The 21,031-nt window shown below is 38.1% G+C and overlaps 1 protein-coding gene across 6 annotated transcripts in view; it reads right to left on the bottom strand.

The window, feature by feature from the left end:
• The window catches only part of EPS8 (epidermal growth factor receptor pathway substrate 8), a 141,167-nt gene that overhangs the window by 12,139 nt on the left and 107,997 nt on the right, over positions 1 to 21,031 (bottom strand). For 5 of the 6 annotated variants that reach the window (XM_050896617.1, XM_050896610.1, XM_050896625.1 and 2 more), the window contains 6 exons: positions 18,422 to 18,496; positions 17,650 to 17,798; positions 15,338 to 15,521; positions 11,286 to 11,419; positions 7,442 to 7,553; positions 6,386 to 6,529 (listed from right to left, as the gene is read on the bottom strand). In XM_050896617.1, coding sequence (XP_050752574.1) covers positions 6,386 to 6,529; positions 7,442 to 7,553; positions 11,286 to 11,419; positions 15,338 to 15,521; positions 17,650 to 17,798; positions 18,422 to 18,496 — 798 coding nt within the window. The remainder of the gene's footprint in view (positions 1 to 6,385; positions 6,530 to 7,441; positions 7,554 to 11,285; positions 11,420 to 15,337; positions 15,522 to 17,649; positions 17,799 to 18,421; positions 18,497 to 21,031) is intronic. The other variant, XM_050896651.1, reaches the window with a different exon arrangement.

Genomic DNA, 21,031 nt, shown 5'->3' with positions numbered 1-21,031 from the left:
ATGTAAACTGGGACCATTACAGCTGAGCTCTGCTGAGTTACACCAGCAGAAAATTTATCCCATCAACTTCTATGGCCAGTCAATTAAGCCTAGGAAAAAAGTCTTTTGTTTCCCTTAGATAATTTTTCACTTAAATTGTAGTAGTCAGCTACTGAAGCAAACATATAGTCTTACAATACATTCCCCATTAAACCTTTTTGTTTTTTTTTTCCCTTAGCATTTAGTTGTTCAAAGGCATTCATCTCAATTATTTTGTGTCCACCTTGTGCAGTGCATTGTGGGGAGATTAAAAAAAAAAAAAATCATATGATTGACTTTCCTGTATTCTACTACTTCAATGTTAAGACAATAAATGCTTTTTAAAATGTCAAATGCCAAGTGAAATGCATAATATAAAAGAGAACAAGCAGAATAATGTATATGTAAGAAACCTGTCCTTTGGTGGAAAGAGTGCCCTACTAGGTATATGGTAAATATACCATAATTTATGATATATAGATGTACTAAGGTATATCCAAAATCTTGTTAATGAATTTAAAAATCTCACAGATATTAAAATGTTCTAATGACACTCAGATTTTTTTAAATCTTGTTCACAGATTCCAATTGCTAGACTGTTATCCCCACAACGTACCCTCATGCGTGCCCTGACCCTCTTAAACAACATGCAAGGAAAAAGCAGGGCTTTTCTTATGGTAGAGAGGATTCATTACAAACAAAGGCATCAACTGCACATCACCACAATCATAATCCAGAAAAAGTGATAGCTAAACACTACACGTAGCTCTTAATGGATGCTACTGATGTAGTTTCAAAAACATGTTGTACTGCAATCGCAAGCTTCATCAAAACAACTTGCTGGAGTGAAAATAAAAATTAAATTGGAAGCATCACTCAAATTCTAAATTTACAGATGAAACCACATTGAAATACACTTCACATTTTGTTGAACAGTGCCCAAAAGCCAATTATACATTCGAATCACACATAACATTTCTTTTTTAACACTTCTTTTTTTAACTCCAGATCTTTTGAGGACATCCACATATTCATCCCATCACTTCTATTCATTGCTACAAACAAAACAAGCATGCACTATGGAATTTGACGACTACACAGTCCAAAAGAGTAATTTTTGAGGTTCAATATCAGAAGAGTAATTTTGTTACCTCTGAAAGCTCTCCCAGCAATTGCTGTGAGGAAAATGGAGTAAATCACATCAAATAGTATTGTTAGAAAGGTAAAAAGTAACTGCCTCACACATCACTCCTGAAATTTCATACACATTAGCAATTTCAAACAAAGGAACATCAGTACTAATAATTACCTCTTCTTACTAAGCAACTCACATAGTAAGTTTTCTTCTTTTGAATAATGAACAGAGTGTTGGCTACAAAACATACATATGTGACACCATGTAAGCAATGAGCTCTTTTCAAAGCACCTACCCAGACAAAAACTTAGAAAGAGGTTTAATAAAAAACAAAACCCAGACAAAAACCTGACAATGGATTGAAGATCATAAGGTGAATGTAGAGAACACTTGCAACCACAGAACAGTAAGAATTAAGTCATGGCAGGTATTAGAAAAGGAACTTATTTATTTTAGCTTAAGAAATGTTGGCTAGCTTAGAAAATGAGGTAAAGGTCACTCCTGACAGATATGTACTCACTAATTTGCTGACAGCCATAAGAACAACGAACAATTCTGGGTTTTGTTTTTCCTTCTTCCTCATATTTTTTTCTTTTAAGAATAAACTTGCAATCCTCCACTCATGTAAAATTGGAACAAATCCTTTAAATTATTTGGAACAGTGATGATACACACTCATTAAAAATCTAGATATATCAGAAAAGCTTGCTGGAACTAGATTTTTTTTTTTTTCTTATTTTTTGCCAGAAAATCTTTGTTTTTACAGGAAAAAAATAGAGGTCTCAAAGCTCTTTTTCAACACACTACAGGCTGCATCTTGTCAAAAATCAAGATTCAGTATGATTTCATCTATTTTTAATGTAAGCAAAATAATAAGTTTGAGTAGAAGTGCTAACGGTATCAACCCTAATTCTTGATCATTGTCAAAAAACTGGGAACAACATATTTTCAAATACATTTTGGCATCAAAAAAAGGGAATATGTGTATTCAAACTATGGCAAATACAGACTTAGTAGTAAAGAGGCATTGAATACAACCATAACTAGCATTAGTGCTGCGAAATGCTCTCATTAAGTTAACACAGACACGGAGCTTCCCATTTACTCTCTTTCCGAACATTTTAGTGCCACATTACTGTTTGCACAGTGACAGCACAGTGACAGGAGTTCACCAAGAGGGCTGCAGAGCCTTCAGCCTCATTTTTGTCAACAGCATTGTGGTTTGGATGTTTTCTTGAGACTCATTTTAAGAGAGAAGAGAGAACCTACTACTTGTCTTCACCAAAAAGGGAGAAGGAGGTACCCAAGACTGGAAGAGCAAGTTTCAAGCAAGGTCTTTTCCCAGAGTTTCCTTTGGTGGGCTCAGCTATTACGCAGAGTCAAACGGCTACCTATTAAAATCCCATTACAAGTCACCTAACTAGCTCTTTGCAGGGTGTAAAGAATTTATGTTTTTATTGGATTTACAAACCCGCCTTGCCAGAATCTTGCCAGAAAGCAAGTAGTACATTAGGATGGAAGAAGGAGAAATTTAGACAGAATTTACTTACTCTAATTGGCCTTAACTAGGATTAGTCCCCCTTTCTTAAAAAAAAAAAAAAACACAACTAAATTATGGGCAAACTGGGGACTTTTAATTCCTATCATTAATCAAATCCTTTTTAAAACTATTCAGTACATTTTTGTATAATAAGTGGCATCCCATAATTGGGGATTGGATCAACGTTGAATTGGACAGGAAACAACTTTTTTTTTAAAGCCATCAGAAAGTCTTGGTCTGATGGCAACTTTAAAGGGCATTTGATATGAAATGAGGTAAGAGAGATACTGGCTCTTGGTCAAAAATGATGACATCTCTTTGGCCACTGCAAAATGAACACCTGGCAACTGCATCTCTTCATTATAAAACACTTCATGATCTGCAGGAAAGATACCAGTTGGCAAAAGATGAGTATGACACTATGACACTAACTTGGAGCACAAATGCTGTGCTTGAGGGGAAACAACTTCCCACAGAGATATTTTAAGTGAGCTGCTAAACAAAAAGACTTGAAAGAAAGGTTTTGATGGTAGATCACCAAGAAACGCAAAAGGACACTTGTCCCAAGTGAGGTGGAGACTTTTGTCTTGGTCTTTACATACCATAAACATGCTTCATATATACTGTCACACTTCCGTGGACAGTCGTGTTTTTAAGACTACAGGACCACATTTGGCTTAACATTTACTCTCTGTGCCTCAGGATTTCATACACATCACTGATAACATAACTGTCTCACCTCACAAAGGGTGTCATGAGATTAATTAACATGTCCACCAAGATACACACCTCTATCCCAATTATGTTCCTCAAATTTCTTTTTCAAGAGCATTAAAAAAAGTTAATAAAATGCACAGTAAATAGGAAATGCTATGATTAATTATTTTCTAGGTTCACCAGCAATATTTGTACAAAAGAAGAAATCAGAGTGCTTGGGAAACTGTTTATGTTCATACATAATGGGATGGTGAAGTACCACTGTTGGTTCACAATAAAAAGGTGGACTAAACAATCAACACCACAGGAAACTCTGATAAACAATAATTAACATTAAACAATCGGCAAAATGGTCTCCTAAATGTACAAAACTACCAAACAAGCAAAAATATGGTTTTCCTAGAACTAATTAAGCTGACCAGAAGAAAGACAATGTTACAGCCTCTGACTCACAAAGATGATGAAATAACTAGCATATTGCTTGCAATGTTCCTGCAAGTATCATCTTAGACAATTCAGTGCTTTCAAGTAATTATCTGGGACCTGGATCCTGAAAGGGATTGAGAGAAAAATTAGGATCTAATCTAGTGTGTGGACTCAGAGGTCACTAGGAGAGGGAACAGAGCAAGAGTAAAATAAACTTTGCAGCTCTGAGAATAATTGTGATAATGAGGTATCCATCTCTCAGAGAAAGGGTGTCTGTCTGTAGAATAACTGAATGAAAAAATTATCTCTTTCAATGGAATCCTTAATCCTTCCTAATAACCTGGAAACATCCTTTGGTCAGCTGTGCTTTGAAGGCCATTAGTCTGTAAAGAAATAAGCTAATTTCGTGCATAACACTTATCTGGGGCTCACCGCAGCAGACAGACTACTTTGAAAGCAGTCTTTCGAAAACCAAAGATGACTTAGGATACTGGCAAAAGTGGCACCGCACCAGGCACTGAGCCTGCTCGTGTTCAGGGTCTGGCAAAGGCGCTGATAGGAACCGCTTCAATTTCCTGCTCTACCCACAAGCTTTCCTGTTTGACCTTGGGCAAGGCAGTCATCCCTTCAGTGCCTCATTTCTCTCTGAAATAGCAGCAATGTCTCATAGCGCTGTTACGAAAATAAATAGGGTTATGCAAACAGATCCCAAATGAACCATGTATCTATCACAGGGAAAGAGACAAATGAGTACGCTCAGGAGTGCTAAAATTATAATAATCACCATAAAGTTAAGAACAACATTACTGACATGTCTTGGTAAAGACTCCATTTATCCTGTGTAATTCATTATATTCCTAAACAATTTCATAGTATTTCAAGTTCACATTTGAATATGATAAAGCTGTAGGGAACAACCTGCCAGAGGGCAAAGAAACAAAATTAGCTTAAAGGTTGTTCTCTGACCCTAATTTTCATAGGTCCATAGAGAATGCTTTGTGAAAATGATTATTTTATTATTTCCCATGTCATGTCATTATTTCAAACAGAAAACTTCAAAACCTGCAGTGCATTACAAAGAATAGTGTAAGAACCTCTACTCAAAACTGTACTCAGTCTGCTCAGGATTTCTTGGCAAATTCCAAACACACAAAATGACACGCACCCGAAGAAAAAAAGTCAGATCTTTAAATCAGGATTTGAAAAGCACTCTAGATACATGCTTCATTTCACAGACAGGCAAAAACCATAATCAATTTAGAATGAGCTCATACGTTATAGGCAAATAATTAGGAACAGGAAAAACTCAGAAATGGTCTGATTCAAGCCCACCAAGCTCAAGACAGGACTACCGCACTATTGTGCCAGAAATAGCATAGGACCTGCTTCTCAAGAGATTTTTCCATATCCATGGCAAAACTGGAAATACTGCAAAAGCTGCAGCTGTCACGATAGCTGTGCACACAGAATCCTGCACAGCGACACCTTCGACTGGGACTTCTAGATGAGACTGCAGCAGAGACAGTCAACAGTAACATTACGGCATTTCTCGTTTTTCAGTCATCAGCTGGAGTGTGTAGGCACAAGGAATGAATATTAGATTAAATTAAACTAAATTTAACTTCAGGTTTCAACAGAAGTTTGGTTTGCATTTGGACTGAAAAAGTCTGATTCAGAGGCAGGCCTGGAATTTCTGCTTAATCCAAACTTGTTTGCCTAACCTTTCCAATTCATTAGAAATAAAAGGGAAGAAACAGGTCTTACAAAATACAACCTCTTATTTTATGAGCCTCCAGCCCACTTAAATGTTGTCTAAAAACACACTTTACAACTTAGTCCTGTATATCCTTAGTCAGGTGGACAATTGCACTGACATAAGATTTATTTATTTTTAATATTTTACCCTCTAATTCTGTTCAACATATAAAAGAAAAACCAACCAAACAAAAAATCTTAATTCCACACCACAACATGAAAGAAAGAAAACCAAAATTAGGTCAGGAGAATAGAGTGCTATTGATGCACAGGCATAATAATTGAAAAATATCTGCTTTGTGAATTCAAAAGCAAAGATGCCTATTTTTTATGACTCCAAACCCACAATAATTAAATAAATTCAAGACTAAGATAGAGACACACAAAGACAGAAAATAAAAAGAAAAGTGAGTGTTCACTCTCCTAGGAGAAACAAAGATGATCCTACCTTAAATAATTCAAACTCCTTCTTTGGCATCAACAGCTATCAATCCACAAAGGATATTTGCAATTAAAATAAATGCATACACATCTATTAGGATCGAAATTACCGCCTCTAAGCAAATAAGCAGAAAAAAAAAACCCTTAAAGGAAAACATTTTGCCGTATCTCTATCAACTTTATTCTCATGTTAGACTCTATGCAATACAGAAATCAGCCTCAGCCTGTACAAGAAATATAAATCTTTTGACATATCAGTGGAACACGCAGATATTTTAGCCTTGCTGTGAATCTCTTCCTCCCCCACACGCACACTTCAAAAGAAAGTTTTGCTCCCAAGGAGCGGACGGTACCTGGATGGTGCGGGTATATGCAGGCTCTGACCATCCTAGAACACCTTCTTGATTCCTCAGAGGGTCCAAAATGTTGTTTGGCACAAAGCCTGTGCTGCCACTTTTATTCTGAACCTTCCACCACTGCTTTCTGTCATCCAGAATCTGAAATAATTTGGTAAATTAATTACACATTTTTTCTGACTTTCCTCCTGCCAGTACTTAGACTGTGCACCATTTCAAAACAAAACCATAACTTTGCCAGATTCTACAATTGCCAACAGATCTTACACAGATGTCCCTAAGAAATCCCTGTAGGCTTCTTTGATTATCACCATCATTAATTCTACATGGTCCTACTGCACTTTTCAAAACGTGGCTCTCAAGAAAGGATATGGAAGAAAAGTGTGTCATGAACCTCTATAAACTCAGACCTGTGCTGGACAAGACAGCGGAATGAAAATCAAATAGTTGCGCAGAGAGGCTGGCCTCTCTACAGCCCATACACCATTGACAAAAGGAACAAGTAACTACTAATAACCCAAGGAAAAGTGCATCTTTCTAGGAGAGTACAAATTTGGAGAGAGCGCACTTCTGAGTAAACAGGGAACTGAAGCAGGATGGCCAGGAGGAGTCTGAAATCTGACTACCTGCCGTGCAATCTCATACAGAACATTTTCTCTCTTTGTTGCTCCCTCTCTTCCAAATGTGTCTAGCTTTCAGGGTACCAACTATTCCAGGACAGGATAGTCTTTCATTATGCCCTGTGCGTACACAGATAGTGTTTGACAGAGCCAGTTATTTAAATATTACTAAATGAGGCTTTTAAAAGCAACACCAGAGAAGACAGAAGAAACACACAAATATATTTCTAGCATGGATCTCTATAGTATCAATTCATAAGTCAGCGCAGAATCTCCGTTTATCTTGTCCACGATGCTAAACAAATTAATTGAACTTTCCATATTAAGGGAGATAAACACATTGAAGTAATCATTAAGGACAGCCACACTGTCCACAGGAAAGGTACCCTCAGCTTTGAGTAGTACCAGAGTTTCTCTTTGCAAAAAAAATTACCTCTACGATCTCTTCTTTCATGACAGAAAGCTCACTGTTGTTTCTTGCCATAAATTCGTACTTGCATTTGGCATATTTCTTGGTCTGTGCTTTACTGTGTGCTTCATAGTTTCTGCGAAGCAAAGATCAGACTATTGTTCAGTGAGACATTCAAGCAAATAAAAACACAGACAAAATGCCCTCTTCCAACAACCTGCAAAATACTGAAACAAAAAAAAAAAACCCCACCCCACCTGCTGCTGTAGAACTACCTATTCATAACACGCCAATTTAAGTGCCAAAAAAAGAAAAAAAGAAACAAAAGAAACAGTTGAGCTACATGGACCTCAAGAACTGGTAATCTTTATCGGCTCACTGCTTGCAAGATGTGTGATAACAACTTAGATTAGCAGGTGCCATTGTTTTAAAATAAACATGTACACTATATTTAGTCTGTTTTCCTACAGTAGGTTAAACAATCATTTGCCATATAAACAAATGACTATATTTAGTATATAATTGATATCTTGTGCTTTGTATGAAACTATTTCTAGTGTTCATCATAAATTGTTTCAAATACATAATAGGTGAATAAATTTTTGCCATCAACACCAATGGAATTAAACTCTAAAAAATGCTCACCCACTGTAGATCAGTTTTCTTAATTGACCATAAGATACCATGAACTAACAACCTCAAGTTACTGTATCAATTAAAAATGAAAAATAACTTCTTGGCAGTTACAAACAGGGCTCATTGTAGAACAAGGCATACCACAGTTTAACTCTGTGTCTTTCTGTTTGCATGAGGAAAGACCTGTTCAGAATGCCTTTGCGTAAGAAGCTACTAGTTTCTTTGACATAGTACCTCTTCAAGTTGAGAAGCTCCCCAGCTCCCTCAAAACAGGCCCAAAAGAAACAGTAACATTATTCACTTACTGCAAATTACACCAAACCACCTAAACCCATACCAGGTAGTAAACTTTAAAAAAAAAAAAAAAAAAAGAAAAAAAAAATCCAAACAGATAATGAAAACATGAAGCAATCAATGGCTTGAAATGCTGCATACAGCATCACAGCACAGGGATATGAATGCAGACAGTTGCTGATGTTGGTGCTGTGTAACCGTGGGTCCCAGGTGTGCCTGAGCAATCCAGTAGTTACCTAGCTATTGCATGGCTGTGGAGAACTGTCTCACGTGAATTGAAAAGCAGAACAAAGGAAGAGTCATATTTAGACTGAAAGATTATTTTGAAAGAAAGACAAAACACTAAAAGTGTTTAAGGAGAGAGTGAAAAACATGGGATGAACCCCAGCCTGCAGAATAACTGTTATGAGGCTGAAAGATGTGTGAGTAATCCCAATTTTTTCCACCACCCACTCAAAATCCATATGATTTTGAACTCCTTTCTTACTATCTCAGGGATATGACTAATGTACCTGCCTTTTTAGGCTGCCTTTCCAAACTCATTTCACTAACTGCGTCTTCCTGCCTTGTCCACATCTAACTATCCTGATCCCTTCAAAAAACATAACTCGGGAAGAATTTAAAAAAATGCTTACGTTTAAGTTTTACTCTACTCTGTTGCAATCAACGCAACATCCCAAGAACATGGGCTGGGCAATGGCTGTATGCTTCTGAAGAGACCATAATTCTTTAAGCCCAGCTTAATGAGCCAAACAGTTTACTTGGGGCACAAATATTCTCAAGACTTCCCTCCATCCATCCTCCACTGTGTTTTCTTACTGCCTATCAGACATAGCGTAACTGCAGCCCTCTGCTCTCCTGTGCACGCTGCTCAAGAGCCCAGTGGATTGCACAGACTTTCAGGGTGCTTTTCTTCAAATGAAAGCGCAAAACCAAACTACACAGCATACTACCTTGAAACACCACACAACTTGCTGAAAAACTATTCAGTAGTCTTTCAGCATCAGAGAGAATCCCCGATATACCTAGTATCACACTGAAAGTTTAAGATCCTGACACTTAGTTTACATCACCCAAGGAAAGCACACCTTATTGGAGGTCCCAGCATGTTGGAGTAAGGCTCACTGAAGTTCCCTGTGATTATAATATCCCTGGACAAGGTGTAACCTACCTGTCCCTCAGAAGGTAGTGGGTGGCTTGGTCACTGCCTTCATTAGGAATGCCGGCTTTGAACAAGGACCAGCAAATGATGGCTGAAAGGGTCAGCTTGAATTTCTCACTCTCTGCCCCAAACCCACTCCTCTACCTGCTTCTTCACAGATGCTTTAAAATTTATCTTTAAAGGGAAGTTATTTGGGGTAATACATATTAACAGCTTTCCCCCAATAATGAGCTCCTACCAGGCACGTATTATATGTCTCAAGAGCCAATTAACAAATGGAAGTTTGTTTCATGTTGAACAGACTGGAAGATAGGGGCACACTGTGGATGTTTGCATCGATACCAGACATCTAGACTCCCTCCTACAATCAGTGGTGAGAAACGGGCACCACTACAGCATGTCTCATTTCATATCTTTCAAAAGACTAATTTCACCTTACATGAACTGCTTCTTAGAAACACCCATTTCTCTTTACCCGCCACAAAGGAGGCTTGGATGACTCTTTCAGTTGCAGCCAGATACACTGATATCATCAATAGTTCAATGCAATGACTCATTCTCTAAACCTGAAATGGAGGCAACAACATTTGCATGGAATACTCTTACTCTGAAAGGACAAAACAGATCTTATCACACTACAGCTAAGAGAGAAAGGAATTTTGAGTACAGATCAGGTAGATTTCAAGCTGACTGGTCCTGAGACAAGAACTCAAAAAGTAACGAAGTTTGAGAAAATGATTAAGAGATGACTACTACTGCTGTTGTTGTTATGAAGAATAAATCCAAAGTTCAGGAAAAGAATCAAGTCTTCAACCTGCACACCACATGGGAATTTGTTTGCATGCAGATTAACAACAGGATCTTTCAGCACATAGCTCAAAACTAGGGATTATGCAAAGGTTTTCATCAAAAGAGTTATATCAGAGCTGTTTTAACCAGCAATCTAATCCTCAAAACAGCTTAAACATCTTACATGGCATAAGCCTAAATACTGCTCATATGGTGTATACCGAACATGGTTTGGCATGGGGGAGCAATTCCAGCACTGCTCTACCGATTTACTTCCACAGCTTGTGCTGATATAAATTCTCCCCACAGACAAGGCCAAGACTCCAAGGATCACTGCATTTGATCTTGTCAAGCTATTCGGATTTAGGCTAAAATGAAGGGGATGAAAAAGGATGTGCAAAAAGACACTGGTTGCTATGCAAACATTTCAGAATATTTTCTATAACATTTGAAAGAGAATGGAAGAAACGAGGAGTTACTATCCTGAAAGTGGGTATTTATGCACCAGCCCAGAAAACAAAAAGCAGGAGACTATGGAGCACTAAGTGAGCAGCTAAACAAATCAAACAATCATTCAAAACAAGGACAGATGAATCTCAGAGCAGACTTGTCATTCTTTGTAGTTCTGAAAAGTGCAAAGAGTATATTTAAAAACATGAAACAAAGCAGAAATAAAATTTGAACCCAAATATGAGGATTCTGTGTTCTCAATTGGGTTGGAATTCCACTATATCATTTTTGACAAAAGCATCAATTTAACAGCATACATAAACAGGGTATTTTCATAGAAATTATACTAAAAGAGTCTTAACGATGTGCCTTAGAGAAGCAAAAGCAGAATACCCACTGCTAACCAGAATCGCTTCCTCATAGAAATTATCATCTGCTCCAGACACAACCAAAGGTAATCACAGACACCGCCACCCCAATAGCAATGAGTTGGGACAGTTATCCACAGCACCACGTACGCCGTTGATTCAGTGTTACCTATCTACATGTCGGCTAACAGTTTGCTTAAAGGCAGCAACAGCCGCCCCCTGGTCCAGCAGAGGCCCTCTTTTGTACACTGTGTTACTGAATGCATACCCATCGGATGGAGGGTAGTCGGGAACACTGGGAGGCTGGAAAACAAAAAAGAAACAAAGCCACAAAGTGGATTAGTGTCATCAGCGGCACCGCGTAGTTCACTTAATCCAGCACCCCTAGGGTCCCTGTCAGCATTCACGCATCCTCAGGTGCTCACAGTTCTGCTATGAAAAGTTAATAACTTCTGCATTTCAAACACATAAACAAGGAGATCAAAAGGATAAGAACAAAAGAATTTCTATCCTAAGTCATCCCACTGCATTAATATTGCAGTGGATACTCTTTAGAAAAACAGTTCTCCGGGGCAAGGTTCATGTCATCTCTCAGATATCGCTACAGCAACACAACTTCTAAACAATGGCTGAATGGCTTTAAAATAAATGGCACTGAGAAACCACTTTGAGCTTTTGTTCTAGGTGTACACTTAAAGCCAGAAACCTCTAGCTAGCTAACAGTAAGTCTGTATAAGAAATAAAACCCCCCAAGCAAAATTATCACTCTATTGCAGGATCATAATATGAAGTGGCTCATTTATGTCACCCTCTCACTGAACAAGACTATAGTCAAAGAAGAAATGCAAAAAGGAATGTGATAGTATAATTAAGGACTTTAATTAAGGAAAATAATCATGATTTATCACAAGCACATATGTAAGAATATTCAAGGCTTTAGGAAATTCTTTTTAAACAGCAGTCCTTTAAAAAAAAAGCCACACCTTAAATCCAGCAATGATACTCTGCTTCTAAGTAAGAATTATTTTAACCACCGTTCCCCAAAACAAAAACAAGCTAAGCAGTTCATTTCTGGAGATTACGATATTGAAATTGCTCATTCTAGATCTTTTCCTTATACCACCACCCAGTTGCATAAGTTAGAACAGCTGAGATTCATCAGAAATTGCCAAATCTCTAAGCCTGGTTTGTTTGGTTTTTGGGGGTTTGGTTTTTTGGGGGGTTGTTGGGTTTTTTTTCCCCCGTCTGTGTAGCTACAGAAAAGCTACTCACCTAATTTCTACCTCCAAGTATCTGACCTGGCACCCAGAGACACTTGCCTACGGGACTGCGGGTTTATGAAAAGAAATTAAAACCACACAAAAACCACCATACACATAGAATATTCTTTAAAACTATATTACTAAGTCCTCTTTGAAAAAAATCTCAAGTGTCACCTAGCTTATACCTTACATCAAAAGACACTCAGGAAGCAGGAACTCATTTTACTTCACACACAAATTATTTGCATCGCCTTAGCCTCACTGGACTCTCTATCACCAGTTCCCCCTTGTTTCAGTGCCATTTGAAGTCCTCATAGCTGAACTGACTCCACCCTGAAGCCCCTCTTAGTGGGAGCTGTGTGTGTGGCTAGATCTTAAGATTCAGGAATGGAAAGAAAAAACCCAAGGTTCTCATGAGCAGGAACCTCCAATGCACTTTGCCAGATGCCAGAGCAGTCCCTGCCTAGCAGGGAGGGCAGCTGCATGCACCCTCCCTCTCTCCACTCCCAGCGCGGCACAGCTCTCGACAAGCAGCCGTGGTCCTCGGGAGAGCAAAGTCACACCAAGACACGAGGCCAATTAGTGGCAAGAGACAAACACTTAAATTCTCACTTTTCCAGCACTCTTCCTTAAACAAGCTGTTAGGGCAGACTTATGAAAGAATAATTATTCCGGTACCACCCACTCCAGGGCGGTCCTTTTGCTGCAGACAAATAGCATTTTGCACTCGAACAGCTTTTTCCAGCTGAGCACCTACAGCATTTCACAACTATTAAGCAGCTCAATGCTCTTCCCCCTAGGGACGTGCTGAGGAGGCACCGGCACAGGGAGCCAAGTTACCAAGGTTAAATGACTTGCCCAAGACCACGCGGGAATCAGCAACAGTGCCTGATATCCTAGGTGCCAGGCACACAAACACCTTCAGTGAACTGGGATATATATATTTTTTTTTCTTTTGAAGATTAAGACAAAGAGGCTAAGTTGGCATGTACAACTACTAATCCCACCCACATTACAACCATGAAAAAGAATGAAATCAACTCCCTGAAACACAAGCAACCAAAATACCGCAATTTATTCTCCCCCTCCAAATTTGTTTTAACTTATTGTATATATAAATAATAAATGAAATTCTTACAATCATCAGAAGAGAAAAATTAATGCTCCTCTTTCTTCAATAATATTTTGTCTTTTTTCTTTTTTCAATTATTTAGAAGGAGCACAATATAAACAAAAAAACCTCCATGGAAACGTAAGAGCAGCAGTGAGCAGTGAAACACTGAGACAATGTTTGATGAGGCTTTTTGGGGAGATGACCAGGGAAGGAGGTGACAGCAATGGCAACAGCTACCTTTCACATTATTGTGCCCACTAATTTTACTACATGCTTTTTTGCTCAAAATGAATCACTGGTAATAACTTAGGTTTTGGCACATTTATTCGTATATATCTTGTTAGGCATAAAGCCAAACAGTGTTTTAAGTAATCAAATATATACCATGTTATCCTCCTTTGCTTGGCAGACTTTTTACCCAATTTATTTGTCTCTATAGCTGAGCAGACTTTTTTTTTTTTTTTTTGACTAACAGATATTTGCATTAAAACGAAGTTTTATTGTGACAAGCTTTCCACGAGCAGTTTTGATAAACTTTTGCTCGGGAAGCTTTGTTGTCTCTAGTAAGAGAATTGCTCTGCAAAAGAACACCATCCCATAACAGCCAATAATCCTTCCCTTGAATCTTCTTCTGTATGTGCATTTTTTCACTAACAGATAAATATATATATATTATATATAATATAAAATTGAGATAAAATCCAGTATCATTGCGTTAAGATGTACTTCAAATATAGTACTGGTGTAGATTGCTCAAGGAAATAGGAAAGACTATGGACTGAACCTAGAAAATTCTTAGGTGCACTTCCATATCACAGCTGCTAACAGGGGACCTTGGACTAGCTAACACTTGATTTAAACTAAAACTAGCATAGAAAAATAAATAAAAATTTTAAATTAAAGCTTATGTCCTCCCAACAACAACAAGCTTCCAAAATGAAAAATTTTATATGTTTAAGAAGGCAATAGTTATTTTTGTGAATTAAAAAGCAACAAAATCCACATATATTCTTAAAATTTTCACAAAAATCAAAGTACATTTTCTGATCAACTCTACTGAAAAAGTAGGGGGTAGAATCTTTGTTGAGAAACAAAGGGACTGACTATAAAGTTGGTCAGAAAACACACTCTGGTTTCTCTGAAGGCTTTAGACGGTGGCGCATGTTTCCATTCCCTAAATAGAATAACCTATCTTTTGCTAAATTCATCACATTTCTTGGGAGAAAAGGATGGGAAAATGTTCCTGTGCAATAATTCGTCTAATTGGCAGCTGTTTTTCAGAAGTAGGTCAAAATTACCTGACATGGCATTACTCTGATAGCACCTCCAAATACTTTCTTGCAATACAGTGAAAGTATCAAGAAATTAATGAAAGGAATATTAAATTCCACATTTGTGAAGAAGCAGCTTAAATCCAAAATTCCCTAAAAAGTGGTGTTTTTCTCTTTTTGCCTGTGTGCCTGTGCATGGATGCACATTTAAGAACACTTTGGTTCAAACTCAGCCTGAAGTATATATGATCAAAATCAATGGGATCTGAAAGCACAGGTCAAGAATCAAACTGAACCTCAGGGGCTTAGACTGTCCTCCCAGCTGAGGTGGGAAAGTGCACCAAGTTCAAGGAGAGTAGTAGGCAAAAGCCTTATATTTTTCCTAATCACATTTTTGGTGGCTCAACAGGTATTTGGTTTCGTATAACTTTAATATAAGTGTAATGAGCTTGCACTGATGTAGCAGATGTCAGAGCACCATTGCTCCAACAATGTCACAGAATATTTTCTTTATGAAGGAAGCAGTTGGTGTTGCCTTCAGCTAATTTACAAAACGCTGTCGCAGGTAACCTACCTCAGTTGACAGTCTTTTCATTTCTTGCTTCCGCTGTTGCTCTGCAACGTTTGCCACAGACTCAGCCAAATGATTGAGTTCTTGCTCCTTTGGAGCTCCCATGAAGTTCAGCAAAGGAGGCTCCCAACCATTTCGGAAACGGGGGACATAAGGTGGAATAAAATGGTCTTTGGGCCAGTCCGCTCTGCAAGAAAAGTAAACTAGAGATCTGTATCAAGGGCCATACAAATATTGGTTTAATAGGTTTCCTAAAAATTGAAATGCTTTAGAATTTTTATTAGTATAGAGGAGAGGCTGGGATTACCGTACAGGCAGAATTGTGCTAGAACACAGAAAATCAGCAGAAAACATTTATTGACCACAACTATGCTCCCTGCTGTGCCCTGCAGAAGGAAACTGCTCCTGCTGTAAGGACATGTCAGTGGTAAAACACAACAAATTTCTGTCTTGTAGCAAAGGATGAGTAATAGAAGAATCAATCACAAACAAATCTAGGATTTGTTTTAATTGGTAGATGGGGAAAAATATTGCAATGCTCTATTTGTGTGAAAGCACCAGACAAAAGACTTCAAAGAAACAGCCTGCTTTATAAGGAAGTCTGAAAGCAGGTATGAAGCATGGAAGCTTAGGGGGCCTAGCTACACCTAAAACAAGAAGTTAAACAATAGCTTTTACTGACAAAAAAACCAACTCTACATGCTCCAAGACACAAGAATTATCATCACATTTGCTGTTTTATAGTCCAGATTGATCTTTTTAAAATACCGTATTACTTTTCAGAGCTCCATTAGCATTCCCTATTGTAATACAAAATACCTAAATTAAAACTTTCATGCTCTGCCTTTGCACTACACATAACACACTGTCCCGCAATATAAATTACTGTATCTTCACAGTGGAAGCAGAAATGGTAATGTACATTACAGTCTTTTAACAGTCTTGTTGTTGTCACTACTCAAAATTAAGGGACAAATGCTGCCAGACACACAAGTTGCAGGAGCAGTCAGCAATTACTAGCCCATTAGCAGGCCTGCACTAGGTCAGTACCCCCTGAGTTTTATCATTCACCTCTCCTGCTTCACCACACCACAGTGTACCTCTGTATACTGAGGTCAATCAGACCATCATTTCTAATCTGCAGGGGTCAACTAACTATATTCTAAGTGCTTCATTCTTCACTGCCCAGCAGGATCTACTTTTCTTTCCATTAAACTTTCTTCAGGATGGACTAAACGAATGATGATGGTAGTTCCCAAGACAAGGAGCCCATTATTTTACACAGTGATCCATTTTCCCTGCACGGGGCTCCAATGCTATGAGGCAATTTCCACTGCCAGTCCCACCACAAGCCGCTATGAAGCCAGCAGAGCCCGAAGCAGGTAAAGGCAAGCAAATGGTGCTTTGCTGGGGTAAGCTCTCTGGCAATCACAAGGAGCTGCAATTCCTGTTTTCAGCTCATTTTGTAGTAGCAGGCCGAACGATAGGCCCAAAGGATGAATTTGGACATTCCTGGTCCTGCCGCAGAGTGAGATCAAGGAAGGGAAAGACCTGTATGTCACTCGCCCTACTCTGAGGATGTTTGTCACTCCATGCTCTAGGGCTTTCCATGCAGCCTTCCTTACCAGCAAAACACTCAACTACTTTTTAATCAATCAAGTTAATTAAAGAAATCCACTCAGTAGATGTTTATGTTCCAATTTGAAATCTAAGAGCAAGGACAAATAAACACAAAATACATGATGCTTTTCCAGCCCAAGTGATTGCATACTTAATCATCATCAAATGTACTTATCTACGACAGATTACAGAGTTAAAACGCACTTTGCTGATTTAAGCTTTTTCTTTTGCTTTTTCTTTTGCATGTTCTATTTACCTAATTTCAAACCTTGTACTTACCTCAAAAACAACAAATGCATAAAACAGTTAATTTTTAGCTAAGCCTACTTAATGAAGTCCAGACAGCTGGGTTGGAAAAATAATGGTGAAAAACAACTGGAAACTTGCAAGGGACAGTTCAGAAAAAAATGACTGCAAGAGGTTATGTCAAGAGGTTCTCGATACCATGGACAAAACAAAAATTTCTGTCTGCATTTTCTCCCTCCTTGAGACCCCTAAAATCAAACCACTCCCAAATCCCACTGAGGCTGAAGAGTTCCTTTCCAAAAATTTCAAAGAACGGTTCTGAAGAGTCCAAAGCCTAACAAATTAATAGTGAGTTTATTGGGGGGTGGATAACCTGGTTAAGATTGTGTCAATAGAGTGTCAATTGAGTTTAGAGATCATCTCTAAAATATGCAAAGGCTTTTTCTCACCTGGCTTTGGTCCATGTGTCACCCAATGACATCCATAACTGCCCTTCCTCACTGGTGACAGTATATCGCAGGAAGTCTATAGTATCTTTTGTTAAGAGGGGGCTCAGTACTGTACCAGCAAGCTCTGGACCTCCTGTTGTCTGTACCACCTAAATCCAAGTATTAAAATAATACAAAGAACATACACATTGTCAGTGAGGAAGTTACTGTGAATATAAGTTACCTACAGTGCTGCTAGGAAATATTTATTACTCACAAAAACACCCCCCCCCTCCCCCCCCCCCCAAAAAAACCCTGAGAAGCTAAAAATGTGTCAATGTCCTACAGATTAACTAAACCATTTATTGCAGAAAAACTGCTGTTCTGGTCGCCAATCATTTTATATTTAGACCCACTTTTGGCAATGTTATTTTTGCTCTACTGATCAAAACCACACATACTTCCATTAAATAAACATATGGCTATGCTTTCAACTCTCCTCCTGCATTATGTAAAGTATCTCAATTTTTTATTGTTAATTAAAAATTATAATGGAAAACTGTAACACACAAAGCTAAAGATGATTTAAATAAATATATTTAATAGATGGGAATATATGCAGAAAAGGATATAAATTATTTTCTAAAGAGAACCTCATACTGAGATACACACATTTCTCCTTAGTTACTGTCCAGGGACACAACATTTCAATTGCGTTATCCTTGAAAAGGTTACAGAGTGTATAAATACAAGACTTTTGAAGGAAAACACTGAGAAAATTATAAAATCTTACCATATGTAGTGGGGTAAAGAGAAAATGAACCAGTTCAGCTGCACTAGGATTCTGGATATGGAACTTTAATTTGGCCTGAAGGAATGGGAAAATGATACATTTTAAGAAACTTTTAACTTTTATGACAATAAATACTTCACATAAGAATGGCCATCCCTGGTCAGGCCACAGGTCCGCCTAAGCCCAGTGTTTTGTCTGCAACATCCACTAAGTGCAAGTGCTCATTCATCCAATTGCTTTTGAATCCATGTACATCTTTAGCACCTATTGTGCAAAACAAGAAGTTCTGCAACTGAATTATATGCTTTGTAAAGAAGCATCTCCTTTGGAAATTTGCCACCTCTTAGTTTCATTAGTATTCTGTAGTTCTTTTCCAAATGAAAACTGAGCAATCCTTCTCTACTTGCTTTTTCCAGTGATGCTCATAACCATTTACAGATTTATTACATTCTTCCTCTCGTCTTTTCCAAGCTAAAGTAATTCCTTCAAGCATTCGTGTCCTCCCTGTACCTTCTTCAATTTTGCTACGCTGGGAACAAAATAAGGCCAGAGAACATAACGGCATATTGATGCTCTTCATTTGTTATTTTTTTTTTTTTTCCGATGGTTCTTAACATTTGCTTGGTTGATCACCATTGATGACGTTCTCTCAGGAATCTGTATTACATCAACATTTTGTTCTGATTTGTGTTATATATGAGATTTTTCCCCACCTGTACATGATTCTATCGTATCTATCAATATTGAATTTCATCTGTCACTTTATCCGCTATCATGAGATATTTCTACATTTGTAGACTGTACAATCCCCATTTGCCAGAACACCTGTAAATAAGTTGGACAGCAAAGGCCCCTGCAGAGGCATGTGTGGGACTTCACCGCTAAATTTACTGCACTTTGAGAACCAGCATTTTAGGCCTATAATTTGTTCTCTATTTCACCAAACAAGAATCTAAGAAGCTACATTCAACTTCACAGGAGCTCAGTTTCTTTAAGAACTTCAGGGTGTGCAACCTTGCTGGATGTGTTTTGGAAATCCAAAGAAACAAAATCAAAGAATTGATGGATTTATAGACATTATTTTGTTTTGAAAGATGCATGTTTGCTTCTTCCTCAATTTAATATAGCTGCCTACAAACCGCATGCCATGTCAGGGTGCCTCAGGGGTACCTGGTTGTTGTAGTCCCTCAGATCCCTGGAATGACTTTAGAGATTATCAGCATTACCTCAACCACTTCTCTTCCTCTGGAAGAAAGGCAGTTTGATAGAGGTTACACACCATACTGTGTGGTTTGCTGACTTAGTTTTTGGAATAGATGGATGAACAGTGCCCATTCAAACAGGGTTTCTATTCATCTGCCAGTAACTTGCCATTTTGATTTGCTGTTCTTTAACCCATTACCAGTTCTTCAATTTGAAACAGATAATCTCTTGTGCCCCCCATAAAAAATGGTTTTCATGAACATATTGTCCACTATCAAGCTTTTCCAAGTAAATATATGCATTAAAAAAATCATATACTTTCTCTGATACAGCTTCTTGGAGGATTTCTTTTATTTACTGATCACCCATTGGCCCTGCAGGCTCCAGAAGCAAGAAGCACGCCAGAATGTGTTTTAAAAAGTTATAGTAGTTTTTATTGCATCTTGCCATCTGTTCCTCAAACTGCTTTTGGCTAGCTTCATTCTACTTTTATATCTAGCTTTCCAGAGTGTGCCTCCAAATGAAGAAAGGAGGAGGATGTGTTTTTACTTCTAATAACTTCCTATACATTGTTCTTCAGTCATAACAACTTTCTTTTGGTCTTTCTAATGTTTTTTTGACAGATGGTAGGCATTTTCTAGGAGCCTCCAGCATGGTATTTTAAAACAGTTTCCATTCTACTGGCAAGGATTTTATTCTTCTAGCTACTGCTTTTATTTTTAAACTAGATTCTTAATTTTATACAGTTCCCCATGTCTGACATAAAGCACCAGGAAGTGAAATTTCAGGCTTTTGTGGGTCCTGCAATGATGCTCAAGTAAAGCACTGTTACAGCACAGGTCTTCAAGAGCAACATTAGAAACCAGGTCCTAGATGCTGCTGAGCACCAAAACAAGAACTGTTTTTTCTCCTGCACAGAAGATAAAGATTCAAAGATGCACACGTTTTTCTTGGGTGAAAAACTAATTTAAATGCAGAACGCAGTAAGAAGTAAGAATGGAAAAAAAATGAATATTACAAGCACTATTTACTAAGAAGAATCAGCATGTTCCAAGACATCCATCCCCCCAAAACCAGTAATCCTTTAAGGTCAGAATCACAGCATTCGATATAGGGTTTAAAAAAAAAAAAAAAACAAACCATATTCTTAACATTTCTAAATATCTCCTACAGCCCTGCAATCAGAATTCATGCCCCAAGAGGAAGAAAAAGCTGATATGACTCAGTGAATGCAAGAACAATTTTCCCTGTTGGCATAGCTTCCCCAGCAATTGGAAGGGACAGTCAGTATCTGACAGTAAATCCTTTGAAGGTGTCCCACTTGCTGCTTTCCTTTAATAGCACTTGCAGAAGAAGAGATGCCAGGAGAAGGCTCTTGAATTAGAATCTCCGCTTGTTGAGAACCTA

Source organism: Gymnogyps californianus, chromosome 1 (assembly GCF_018139145.2).
Source record: "Gymnogyps californianus isolate 813 chromosome 1, ASM1813914v2, whole genome shotgun sequence".
NCBI classification, from domain to species: Eukaryota; Metazoa; Chordata; class Aves; order Accipitriformes; family Cathartidae; genus Gymnogyps; species Gymnogyps californianus.
The sequence above is the reverse complement of the archived record's forward strand: the minus strand, read 5'-3'. Positions and strand labels throughout refer to the sequence as shown.